The 12,997-nt window shown below is 40.9% G+C and overlaps 2 protein-coding genes across 2 annotated transcripts; one reads left to right on the top strand and one right to left on the bottom strand.

Annotated features, from left to right (window-relative positions):
* Positions 1-658: 658 nt before the first annotated feature.
* Positions 659-2,388, bottom strand: PG985_002686 (uncharacterized protein; the record flags this gene model as incomplete). The annotated part of the gene is made up of 4 exons (XM_066822455.1): positions 659-790; positions 873-1,223; positions 1,297-2,241; positions 2,329-2,388. 4 exons carry the CDS (start codon positions 2,386-2,388, stop codon positions 659-661), a joined length of 1,488 nt encoding a protein of 495 aa, XP_066689887.1.
* A 987-nt stretch (positions 2,389-3,375) lies between these two features.
* PG985_002687 (uncharacterized protein) lies at positions 3,376-6,607 on the top strand (the record flags this gene model as incomplete). Its single annotated transcript, XM_066822456.1, has 2 exons — positions 3,376-3,594; positions 3,647-6,607. The coding sequence occupies 2 exons, from the start codon at positions 3,376-3,378 to the stop codon at positions 6,605-6,607; spliced, it is 3,180 nt and encodes a 1,059-aa protein (XP_066689888.1).
* Positions 6,608-12,997: the final 6,390 nt, after the last annotated feature.

Consider the following 12,997-nt stretch of genomic DNA (forward strand, 5'->3'; position numbering starts at 1 on the left):
AGTGGCCTGTAAACACGAGCTGACTACCAAAACACGAGCTGACTACCAAAACACGGTACTTACCTCTTACCTGGCATAAGACTAGGAAGTCACTGGGATAGCCCAAAGGCTATTTCTCTTGAAGGAGAAAGATCTAAGAGTAGGGGGTGGGGAAGCAGGCCTATACAGCCGCATTCCATGTGGGAGACCGAGATCAAAGCATTTTGTAATGAGTAACGATATGATACCACAAGGCTTGATAGCGAGCAATGAACAGAACGACAACAGACCTAGTTCGAGTCCTATATAGATAGATGAGATTATCAACCCGTGCGAGGGTTGCTCGGAGTACAGCGGTATTTAATGGGAAGGAAACAGATAAGCTATAATTAAAGGAAGCAAGCACAGAATATTGATTTCCTGACTGAGCTCCCTGATCCCTTGGGTCTAATGGCACGTCAAGTTCAAGGCCCATGGAATTACAGGGCCTATGCTTGAATGACCTTGATATCTCTGTGTAAACACCAACGTTACTTGCGTATTGATAATAACCCCACATGTGCTCCTGCATCTGACTCTCATCTTACCGTATCAGACCTGTGCCCTTCCTCTCTATTCTGGCATTTTGCTATATACAAGCGAGCATTCAACATATCAATATTTGACCTGCCATTTGATCTTACAGCATAGGCTTCAAGTCATCGGCAACAGTGAAGGGGGCTTCCGTCTTGGCCTTGATCTCCTCCACCGTCACGCCGTCCGCGATTTCGATCAGAGTCAGGCCATGAGCGAAGTCAACATCGAAAACACCCTGTCAAAATGGTTAGTCGTTTTGAACCAAATTTTGCTGACACTGCCCAATTCGGGATGCTAGAGGAGGAAAAGAAACTTACTAGCTCAGTGATGATGCGTGATACGCAAGCGCGGCCAGTCAGGGGGAAGGCGCACTGCTTGACGATCTTGGGCGTGCCCTTCTTGTCCGTGTGCTCCATAGTGACAACGACCTTGGTGGCGCTGGGGTTGGAGACGAGGTCCATGGCGCCACCGAAGCCCTTGACCTTGCCGGGCAGCATCCAGTTGGCGAGGTCACCGGTGCCGCTGACCTGCATCGCGCCGAGGATGGTGAGGTTGATACGGCCGCTGCGAATCATGCCGAAGCTCTCCTCGGAGCCGAAGACGGCGGCGCCCGGCTTGAGAGTCACCGTCTCCTTGCCGGCGTTGATGAGGTCGGCGTCCTCGAGGCCCTTTTGGGGGGTAAGGGCCCAGGCCCAAGATGCCGTTTTCAGATTGCAGTTGGACCTCGACCTCGGGACCTACGAAGCTGGGCGCCAGCATGGGCATGCCGATGCCCAGGTTTGCGTACATGCCGTTCTTGAACTCCTTGGCAGCACGGCGCACAATGCGCTCGCGCTTAGCCGCCGTATCGCCGGAGCCAAGCGCCTTCTTAGCGTCTGGGTCGCTCTCGTCCTTGGCCCAGGTGTACTTCTCGATGTTCTTCTCGGTCGTGCTCTGGATGACGCGCTTGACGTAAATGCCGGGCAGGTGCACGGCCTCGGGCGGGATCTCGCCAGGCTCGACGATGTGCTCGGCCTCGACGATGGTCATCTTGGCGTTGCGGCCCATGGCGCCGTTGAAGTTGTTGGCGGCGAGGCGGAACTGTGCGTTGCCCAGCTTGTCGGCTTTGTAGGCCTTGACGAAGGCGTAGTCGCCCGCGATGCTCTCCTCGAGCAGGTACGACTTGCCGTTGAAGACCTTTACGTCCTTGGGGTACGAATACTGGTCCGGGGTGCCGTCGGACTTGTTTTTCAGGGGCAGGTCGCCCGTCTGAACGACGGTGCCGAAAGCGGCGGGCGTGTAGAAGGCAGGGATGCCCTTGCCGCCGGCCGCGCAGCGCTCCGCCAGCGTGCCCTGCGGCGTCAGCTCGAGCTCGACCTGGCCCGTCAGGTACATGGTCTCGAAGGTCTTGTTCTCGCCGATGTAGCTTGCCACCATCTTGCGGATCTGCTTCGACTTCAGCAGCTGGCCCAGCCCCGACGTGTCGGTGCCGGCGTTGTTCGAGACGGCCGTCAGACCCGTGATCTCGGGCTTTGCGAGCACCTCGTTGATCAGCGTGTCGGGCACGCCACATAGGCCGAACCCGCCGCAAAGCAGCGTCGCGTTGGACTTCATGTCCTTCAGGGCCTCGGTGGCCGACGGGTAGACCTTGTTGATCTCGGCTCGGCGGGCGGAGGCCGAGAAGGCTTTGGCGAGGACGAGGGCATGCTGCGACGGAGGGGAATGTCAATTGACACTCAAGCAATGGAAATACTACTTCTCTTGAAATTCAACGCGTCTTTTGTGACTACATACGTTAGAGCCGTACTTGGAATACGCTCGTAGCGTTCTCATGCACAGCGCTGCTGAGGGCATTCTGGCGGCTCACTACGGCTATGTGGGTATTAGGCAAATGAATGGTAGGTGAGTGACGTCGCGCTACTGCGGTGGTATAACCATATATCGATAGCTCGAACAGAGACTGGAAGAAGAATACATAGACTGAGAAGATATGAGCCGATTTCCTTTCAATCACGAGCGCAATGAGAGAAGAGATGCCGGGGGAAAAGCTGCAACCGAAAACATTGGATTGCAATGCCAGCAGCGTGTAAATATTGAGCCCTTGGCCCCTCCCCAGGAAAATGGTCGGGATCCCATGCCGCCTGCCAATGCACTCAGCGCTCGGGAGCATCAGCGCGAAGCTATCCGCTTGGAATGGGGACCCGGAAAGACTGTTCGGCATTGAGAATGACAGGGTAAAGGATGACCCTCAGCTACCCGACCTTGGCCCCTTGTCCAGAGCTGATGGAAGCTTTCCGAGGCTAATTCCGAACCTCTCCCCCCTCGTACCTTTTCTTGCCGACGGAAAGTGGGTGGTGGTACACTTCCAAACTTCGTAGCGCAGCTTGGGAGATTGTATCTCAGCTATTGGATGCACGCTGGCATCGCGAGCGTGAAGTAATCAAGAATGATCGATGACTGCCTGCGTCGGTACATGCATATGGCCTCACCTGAGCTCGATGGACAATGAAGGTGACAAACTCCCTGGCGGCTTGACTTTGGCGGGTGACTGTTTAACCGTGAATCCATCTCCAACCACCCACCTCGTCCCCCAACCCCACACTTTGCAGCTCGCTAACAGCTAACTACAGTATGGCGCGAGAGCCACATAGGCGGGGTGATGTTCTCGAGTTAAGCCACACAAACAAGCTCATTGGGAGCCAACTTTTTTTCCAAACGATAAGCGATAAGATAATCCCCGTACTCAAAAAAGTTCAAGCGACGAGGACGATCTCGCAGATGCGCGCCGAAAAGAGCTAACGAAATTGCTGCCGGTGAAGCAATCTTCAACACACCAACATCATGGAGAACAGTTCATCAAAGCGGCGCAAGCTGGGCAATGGACCTTTTGTACCAGTTGGGACGTCCAGCACGCCTGCAGCCAGTGCTTTTGCAGATGCGACCGAGGAATTGCTCCTCGATGTCCAGCAGGATTATGCGAGGCCCTTCGAAGGCGTCGATGACATCCTCCGCCAGTTCAAGCGTACAATCGAATCGCTCGAGCCCCAGGACCCTTCTCTGGTACGTTTCGTAGCCCTTCAGGCCAGCATTGGCATTCGCTAACCCGCCTCAGATCTCTGATGCCACCGCGAAGTTCGAAAAGGCGCACGGCATACGAGTTCCGTACCCCAACCCACGACCGGCTAAAGACTCCCCATACAAACTGGCATTTGCAAAGCCAGCTCAGGTCAACGTTGTAGGAAGCTATGTTACCAAAACCATGATCAGGACACAGGCTTCTCACGCCGTAGATATGATTGTAGTCATGCCTGCCGACTTGTTCCAGGACAAGGACTTCCGAGATCTCCGGTACTTTTACAAGCGATCTTTCTACCTAGCATGTATATGTGCCGGTCTTAAGAAGCAGTTCAAGGGGTCTTTGGAATTTAACTTCCAGTTCCTTCATGGGAACGAGTTACTACCAGTCCTGGTAGCCCAGCCAACAAAAGCCAGCCAAAAGTTTGCGATTCGCGTCATACCGTGTGCGCCCGAGAACCTCTTCCCGACATCGAAGCTGTGGCCAACAAGTAACTCAGTCCGTCGAAACGGCAACGAGTCAAAGGAGGCGCTGGCACCTACCCCTTTCTACAACGCAACACTGAAAGCCGAAAGTCTGTATCAGTCGTACCTGCGGTTATTGACTAGCGCTGGCAAGACTTGTCCGGCGTTCAAGGACGCCTGCGTCCTGGGTAGGGTCTGGTTACAGCAGCGAGGCTTTGGCTCCGATATATCTCAAGGCGGCTTTGGGTCGTTCGAATTCTCGGTCCTTGTTGCCCTTCTCCTATCTGGCGGAGGCCGTAAAGGAGAACCGCTTCTGGTCAAATCTCTAGGCAGCTCACAGATGATCAAGGGAGTCATTCAATACCTTGCCAACACCAATTTTCAAAAGAGGCCATCGGTATTTGGCACGCATCCCTCTGAACCAGACGCGATGCGGCAGGATGGACCGGTGCTGTACGATACGGCGAGGAACCTAAATCTTCTCTGGAAAATGACACCATGGTCGGCAAATCTGCTGCAGCAGTTTGCTAAATGGTCTCTTGCTGGTTTGAAGGACAATTCGTTGGACCAGTTCGACCCCCTATTCATCATCAAAGTCCACGACAAGGCGCAGATGTATGATTTACAGGCCAGTATGGATCTACCGCCAGCCGCTCAGAAATTTAAGTCTCAAGACTGCCGCGGCCGCACGTGGAATTTCAGCGAGGAATTATACCAGGTTTTAAAGAAGGCTTTGGGCGAAAGGGCGTCCACAATCAGCATCTACATGCCCCCAGCGGACAGCTGGGCCGTAACTGAAATTCCCACTGTGGCCCTGTCAGGAAAGGTAGCAGTTGGCGTTATCTACGAACCAACAAGCGCTTTTAGACGAATGGACCTGGGGCCAGAGGCCGAACAGAAAAAAGAGGCCGCCAAGTACCAGGAATTCTGGGGCGAGAAATCGGAACTCCGTCGTTTCCAGGATGGCAGCATCCGGGAGTGCATCGAATGGGCCAAAGAGTCGTCTGCGAATATCCCCAAGCAAATCATTCGATATGTTACTCGGTTGCATTTTGGTTTGGATGAGCAGAGTGTCTCGCTATACGGAGCCGAAGCAAGCATTTCACCCTCAGACACACAGTATTTCGATGCGGCAAAGGAGTCTTTCCGAACATTGGAACATGACCTTCGCGAACTGCAAGATTTGCCGCTCCACATCAATCAGATTGCCGGCATAGGGCCGGAGCTGAGGTATGCCTCCTTGAGGCTCCCATCTACAGACAAGCCTGTTCAGCCCATGGAGGTGGTCATATCTTTCGAGGCCTCTGGGAAATGGACCGATAATCTAGCTGCGAACCAAAGACTCAAGATCGCGTTCCTGCTAAAGATTGGATCTTCGCTCGAAGAATCCAAAGAGGAGATCAAGACGCATCTGGGACTGGATCAAGCAGCGCAAGATACTCACAATCTCGCTTTCCTCGACGTTGTGTATGAGGACGGATTTGCCTTCCGGCTCCGTGTGCGCAGCGATGCGGAAGAAAAAGACCTTGAAATGCAGACTCGCAATAAACAACTGGATCGCCATGTCCAGGCCGAAGCAGCCAGTTCCCTCGCCATCATCAGACGCTTATACACGAATCTGCCACTGCATACCCAGACTGTCTCGTCTTGGTGTACAAGACTACCCCCCTTGTCCCCTGCCATCCGGTTCACAAAGCAGTGGTTTGCATGCCACAAGCTTGCTTCGCATCTCAACGAAGAGCTCATTGAGTTGCTGGTGCTTCAAGCATTTCTGAAGCCTTTCCCCTGGAGAACCCCCACCAGTGCGTTTACTGGATTCCTGCGAACGATGCATCTCATCTCGCGGTGGGACTGGTCCGAGGAACCATTGGTCGTTGATCACTCGGACTCTATATCGGCCGAGGACCGCACTGCAATCTTTGCACGGTTCAAGGAGTGCCGCAAGCTTGATCCTCGCTTCAACCGGACGGTCCTGTTCGTTGCCGATTCTCACGATACCAGTGGCACTACATACACACGTGACGGACCATCTCGTGTTGTCGCAAACCAGATGGTCAAGCTTGCCAGATCAGTCTGCGAGCTTGTGCGTGCAAATGGCGATCTGAAACTGCTCCTCCAACCCTCACTCAAGCATTACGACGTCGTCATCACACTTAACCCGAAGGCCGTCAGGTCCATTTCACGCGAGCATGGCGCCTCGAAACAGTCACATTTCAAGAACCTGGGTGAGCGGAGCCGCTCGGCGGTGGTATTGCCACTAGCAGAGTCTCCTGTAAACGCGCTTCTGCAACAGCTGCGGGCGCAGTACACGACGGCCTTGGTATTCTTCCACGGTGGGCAGGATGACCATATCATCACTGCCCTGTGGAACCCCGAGCTGGACCAGAGGACGCGCAAGGTCGAGATGCCTGCATCCTTCAAGCCAACAGGGACTGGGGATACCCTGGAGGTTGATAGGGCTTCGATTCTTGCGGAGATTGCCAGGATAGGCGGGGATATGATAGAGAAAATCAAGGTAAAGGGCACAGCTTGAAGAGGGGGTGTGTGGGTGGCTCAGGAGGGAAAGGAAGCAAGCCGCCGAGGGGTGCTCGGCTTGTATGGATTAATGCGAGATAGATACCCTACAAGATGTGAAATATATATCAAAGGATAGGGGAACCCGATGCTATCGACGATGGCATCATTACCTCGCGCTCAAGAGTCAACGACTTGGTGCTTTCGGCCTTCATGATGTGATCACGCTCTCTTGCCCGCGCTGTTGTGTGATGACCAGGCACACTCTCCTGTTCACGATTTCGTTCTTAGTAGTAGGAATATCCTTCACATGCTCGAGTACGGTCTGCTCCGTTCCTCCATACTTGTGAACTTTTACTTGCAACTTGTCTAAGCAAAACCAGCTGTATGGGGGGAGGGGGGAGGGGGGATGACAAAAAGCAAAAGAAGGCCTCCTCGGTTGGCTCGTCGCCCCTCACGACCCTCCGATCTGCTCTCGGTGGAAGGGGAGGTTCCTTGGTTATCCCTGGTTCCCTGCAGTGTGAGGCAAGGCTCCGAGCCGTGGGGACGTATTATCTCGATGTTACCCTCCACACTCTTGTCACTTTCATCGTGGTTCGTTTCTTCCCATCCATCTCCTGGTCCCGTTTTCCACCACACATAGATAGACACTCGGTTAGTGTTTCGTACAGATTCCGCCTCTCCCTCCCCCGATCATCCGGTCTGGATTCCGTTCTGGAGATCTTGGGTTGAGGGTAACAAACATTCAGATCATCACTGCGCGCTCGGGGATGGGTTTCAGGCCAGGAACCAAAGTCTAACTTAGGTTGACTCGAACGATTCCCACTCGGAAACTTTGGCTAGGTTGCTGTATGTCGTTTGTTTTTTTCCGTCCATGGAGTCTTGGATTCTTGATGCATCGTGGCACTACTCTTTGCTTTTGTTTACTCAGCCTCTGATTGGATTGTTGCAGGTAAGGCGAGATTCACCACTCATTGCCTTGCAGGGGACAGCAGCAGGCCATCGGTCGCCGGGAGACTCGGTACAGCCCAGCGCATAGTGAAGGAGGCAGTGTCACACTTGCAAACACATGCATATGCATATATTACATATGACTGGCCACTCGGGGGCCTTGGCCGACGTGGTAGGTCCAGCCCAAGATACAGATTGGTAGATGCTGCACTGAAGCTGCATCCACATGTGTCGTGTCGTGCCATCAAGATGCAGCAGCTTTCCGAAGGATCACCTTTCTTTTTCCGCATATCCTCCTGTGAAGGGTGTCCATCAATCAATAAACGAACAGGGGTAAAGTGTACGCCCCTGCAATTAATATACCACACAGCCGCAGCAAATGCTACATATACGGATCGGCTGCTGAATGGACAAGACGCGGCCAGCGGCATCAAGTCGCCGGAATCGACATGCCCGCAATCATCATGTTGATCAATGGGCCTCGCGCCGTGGTGAAGACAAGTCCGTTAGTTCTACATATGTGCAGTAGTAGCAGTAGTAGTAGTAGGTGCTACGTAGGGAGGTAGGCCGGTAATTGATGCCGGGCTAAGAAGATAGTGATGCGGTGCTAATCAGTAGTGGCCGGTGGAACACCTGAAACTATGTAACGGATGCCCCTCGGGGTTGGGCGTCCTCGGCGCTTTGACCTGAACGGGATTAAGGTTGCGACTGTCGCCTTCACGTTTGTTCTTCTCGACAGGATCATCCCGGCTTCCATGCACGCTTCAGAAACAGCTTGGGTTTGCGCAACTGTTGCGTGCATGGCGGTTTGCGGTCTTGTTGTTTCCAGTGCGGCGCATCCTCGCATGCAGCAAGAGATACATGGCTGGACCGGTGGTGAGTTTTGGCAACCTGTATTCCACGTGGAATGCCAAATCAGAAACCATGGAACCAGCCAGGTCGGTACAATTGCCAAAAACATACCATGGTTGAGATCGACGTCGATCTCGCGAATCTTGCATGTCCTGAATCCAAGATTGGCGTCATCGCGGAATATATATATAAAAAAACACATGGCAAGCTCCCTGGTATTTGAAATAGTCGCCCAGGAAGACTCGGACGACGGCATACCTCAACTACCAGTTATTCAATTGCCCTGCGGATGTGGTGCAGGACAATATGGGGAGCAATGCGACGGCTCTTTCACTCACCCCGTCTGCAAGCCATCCGATACCCAGGTCTTCAACTCGAGGGCTCCAGCACCTGCTGCCTGCCTTACTGGCTGGCCTTGGTCACGCCCCCGCGACGAGTTGCCCTACTCTGTTTCCTATGGCGGTTTGATCTGTAGTCGTAGGCGTGCAGGATTCAGTACCAGTTCAGCCCAAGAAGGAGAACCTTGAAGTCAATTTAAACAATTTGTGGGCTTCCTACACACTCAGACACTCAGACACCGAGACCCAGACACTCCAGTCCAGGCGAAGAGGGCATTGATTGATGAGGAGGGATCTACCTCCTATCTCTTTCGTCACCAAACAGCCAATATCTCTCAAAGATTACTGCATCTGGCAGGTCTCCTCACCCCGGCCTCCCGTGTAGCCTCGGTTCGTGTAATCCTGGTAACGAAAGAAAAACAGCAGCAGCAGCTTCTGCGTCATCCTCCTCCTCGATGGATTTGTCACGACACGGGGCAGCCCAAAAATCTAGCCTCTCTACTATGGTATCCAGGGTTGTACGATTGCATAACAGTATAATACATTATGCGTTATTATACCGTATAACCGTATAATACGTATAATATATTATATATTATATTAAATTAAAAATTAACGTTTTTTTAAATCGTTTAAAAGTTAATATAATAATATTAAGTTAATAATATATTAAATAAAACTTTTTAATATAATTATAATATAAAAAGAATATTAAAATATATCTTTTTTTTTAAATAAATAATATTATTAATATTTAAATTATTAAACTTTTTAAAAATCGATCTTTTTTATTAATACTATAATATATAATTATTTATATATATAAATATCGTTTTATCGATTTATTTAATAAAAAATTTATTTTTAATAGAATTTTTAATATAATTTATTATATAAAAGGTATATTTTAAAGGAATCGATATTAAAAAAATATTATAAAAATAAAGAGTTAATTTCGTTAATTAATTATTTAAAATTCCTATCTTACGGAGGATATTAATTTATTATTTATATAAAAAAAAATTATATAAAACCTATTACTTTTTATATAATAAATTAAATTAAATAAATATAAAAATTAATTAATTATATAATAATCGATTAATAATAAATTAATAATAATATATTTATTATTAAAGGATTATTTATTAATTTTAATTTATTTCCTATTTATTAATAACGGCCCTTTCCCTTTAATTAATTAAATTAATCCGCGATTTAATTATATCGACCTTCGTTAAATTTATTAAACTCTACGGTTTTCGAAACTTTATTTTTATTTTATATATATATAAATATACCTTTTATTATTTAATAATTTTAATAACGGTTTTTATCGTTATATACTTTATATATAATATATAAGTTATATATATAAAGAATTATATATTATAATAATTTAAAAGGTATATTATTAAAACGCAGTTTTAAATATTTTAAAATCGAATTTATTAAAGGTAATATAATAATCGTAAAAATAAAGTTTTTTAAGAAATTAAAATTTAATTATTAATATAACGACGCCGGTTTTATTAAAATTATTAAAGGCGCTTTTTACGAATATATATAATATAACGTTGTTATTATTATTAATAATTATTATAATATATATAAATAAATATTAAAATATAAATAATATTATAAATATATAATAATATAAAAAGGATTAAAATTAAATAAAAAATAATATATATATATATATATATATAATAAGAAAGAGAAATAAATTATAAATTTTAAAAAATATATATTATAAAAATTTATATTTTTTTTTAAAAACTTTTTTTAAAAATTTATATAAAATCGATATTTATTTAAATTTTATTTTTAATATATATTATATATAATTAATATAAATAATATAAAATAAATAAATAGTAATATAAATTAATAGTAATTCTATATTAAAATAAATAAATATTTTAAATAATAAAGTTAAAAAAATTAAGCTTTTAACGATAATAAATAGTAAATATTAAGTTCTTTTTTTATTATAACCCTTAATTATAATTATTTATTATTCCTTATAATATAAGGTTTAAAATAAACCCGGGGTTTATAATAATATTATATTTAATTATTAAAAAAGGAATTATTATATTTATTTATATTATATAAGTTTAAAATTTATCGGAAATTATTTATATTAAGTAATAAAATTTTTAAAATTAACGTATATAAATATCGATTTTATATAAATTTTCAAAGAAAATTTTCGAAAATAAATATAAGTTTTTATAATAAACGCTTTTTAAAACTTATAATTTATTTCTTTTTATTATTATATATATATATATATATATATATTATTATTTATTATTTTAATTTTTTATATATTATTAAATATATATATAATTATTAAATTTTAATATTTATTTATATATATTATAATAAATATTAATATTAATAACGATATTATATTATACGTATTTATAAAAAACGCTTTTAATAATTTTAAAAAGGTTATTTTATTAATTATATGTTATAATATTTTAAAGCCGAAATATTTTATTAAATTTATTAATTTATTAAAATTAAAATACTTTAATATTATTAAAACCGTTAATAATATAATACCTCGAGAGTTAAAATAAGAAATAGTTTTATATTTATACTTTTTTTTATTATTTAATAAGAAATAAAGGCGAAAAAGGAAATTAAGAAAAACGACGATCGATTCTTTTATAATTTTAATAATAAATACCGCATTTTTATAAGGTTAAAAAAAGGCCGTATAGATATAAAAGAGGAGGCCGCGTTAATTTTTAATCGTTATTTAGAAACTCGTTATAACGAAATAATAAAATAAATAATATTAAAGCGTCGATAAGCGGGAAATAAAATTAAAAAAGCGAATTAAAATTAACGAATAATTATTTAATAAATATATTATTATTAATTTATTATTAATCGATTATTATATAATTAATTAATTTATATATTTATTTAATTTAATTTATTATATAGAAAATAATAAGTTTTATATAAATTTTCTTTTTAATATAAATAATAAATTAATATCCTTTATAAAACGGATAAAATTAATATTTATATATATTAATTTTAAAAATTTTATTATTTAATATAAATAATTTTTCATAAATTTTAAATTTATATAATACGAATAAATAATTTCTTTTTTAATAATTAAATATAATATTATTATAAGCCTTAGGTTTATTTTAAACCTTATATCGTAAGGGTTAATAAATAATTATAATCGAAAATTATAATAAAAAAAAGGTTTAATATTTATTATTTATTATCGTTAAAAGTTTAATTTTTTAATTTTATTATTTAAAATATTTATTTATTTTAATATAGAATTATTATTAATTTATATTATTATCTATTTATTCTATATTACTTATATTAATTATATATAATATATATTAAAAAAAGAATTTAAATAAATTATTTAAAATTAACGTTTTAAATTAATATATTTTTATATTTTATTTTATTAAAAGAATATAAATATAATCGATATAAATATTATAATAATTATAAGAATTATAAAATTTATATATAATAAATATTAAATTATTAATATATAATTTTTTAATTTAATATTTTATGTATTTATAAATAAAATATATAAATAAATTAATTTTATTCTTTAATAAAAAAATATAAATAGTTTAATATATAATAATTTTTTAAATATTATTTTATTATTTAAAAGCTTTAAATAAAACCTTTTAATTAATAATATTATTAATATTAATAAACTTTATTTTTTTTAATCGATTATAATATTATTTTATTAAAATATAATTTTAAATATATTAAATTAATCGGTTTCGTTTATTTTTTAAATTATTATAATAAATATAAAAATTTTCTTTAAAGTCGTTAATTCTTTTTAAAAAATATTATTTTTAATTAAATCGATAATATATAAAATAAAAGAAAGGATATTAAAATTAAATTAAATATTAAATTAAAGGAAAAAAAAATCGAAAATTAATTAACTTTTTAATATTAAAATAATAACTTATTAAATTAAATTTTAATATATTATATACTTTTAATAAATATTAATAAATATATTAAATAAATATAAAATTAATAAAGTAAATATTAAATTAATTTATAATTAAAGGAATATAATATATTAATTAATTTTTTTTAAGTATATTATTTATAATTAAAAATATTATAAGGTTAATTTTTAAAATTTATTTATTATATTAATTATTTAATTATATATACTTTTTTAAAGTTTTATTATAATGATATTTTTTATTAATAATTATAAATTATAA

This window comes from Apiospora marii (assembly GCF_038362585.1).
Source record: "Apiospora marii strain CBS 49790 chromosome Unknown utg000002l_segment0_segment0, whole genome shotgun sequence".
Classification (NCBI taxonomy): Eukaryota; Fungi; Ascomycota; class Sordariomycetes; order Amphisphaeriales; family Apiosporaceae; genus Apiospora; species Apiospora marii.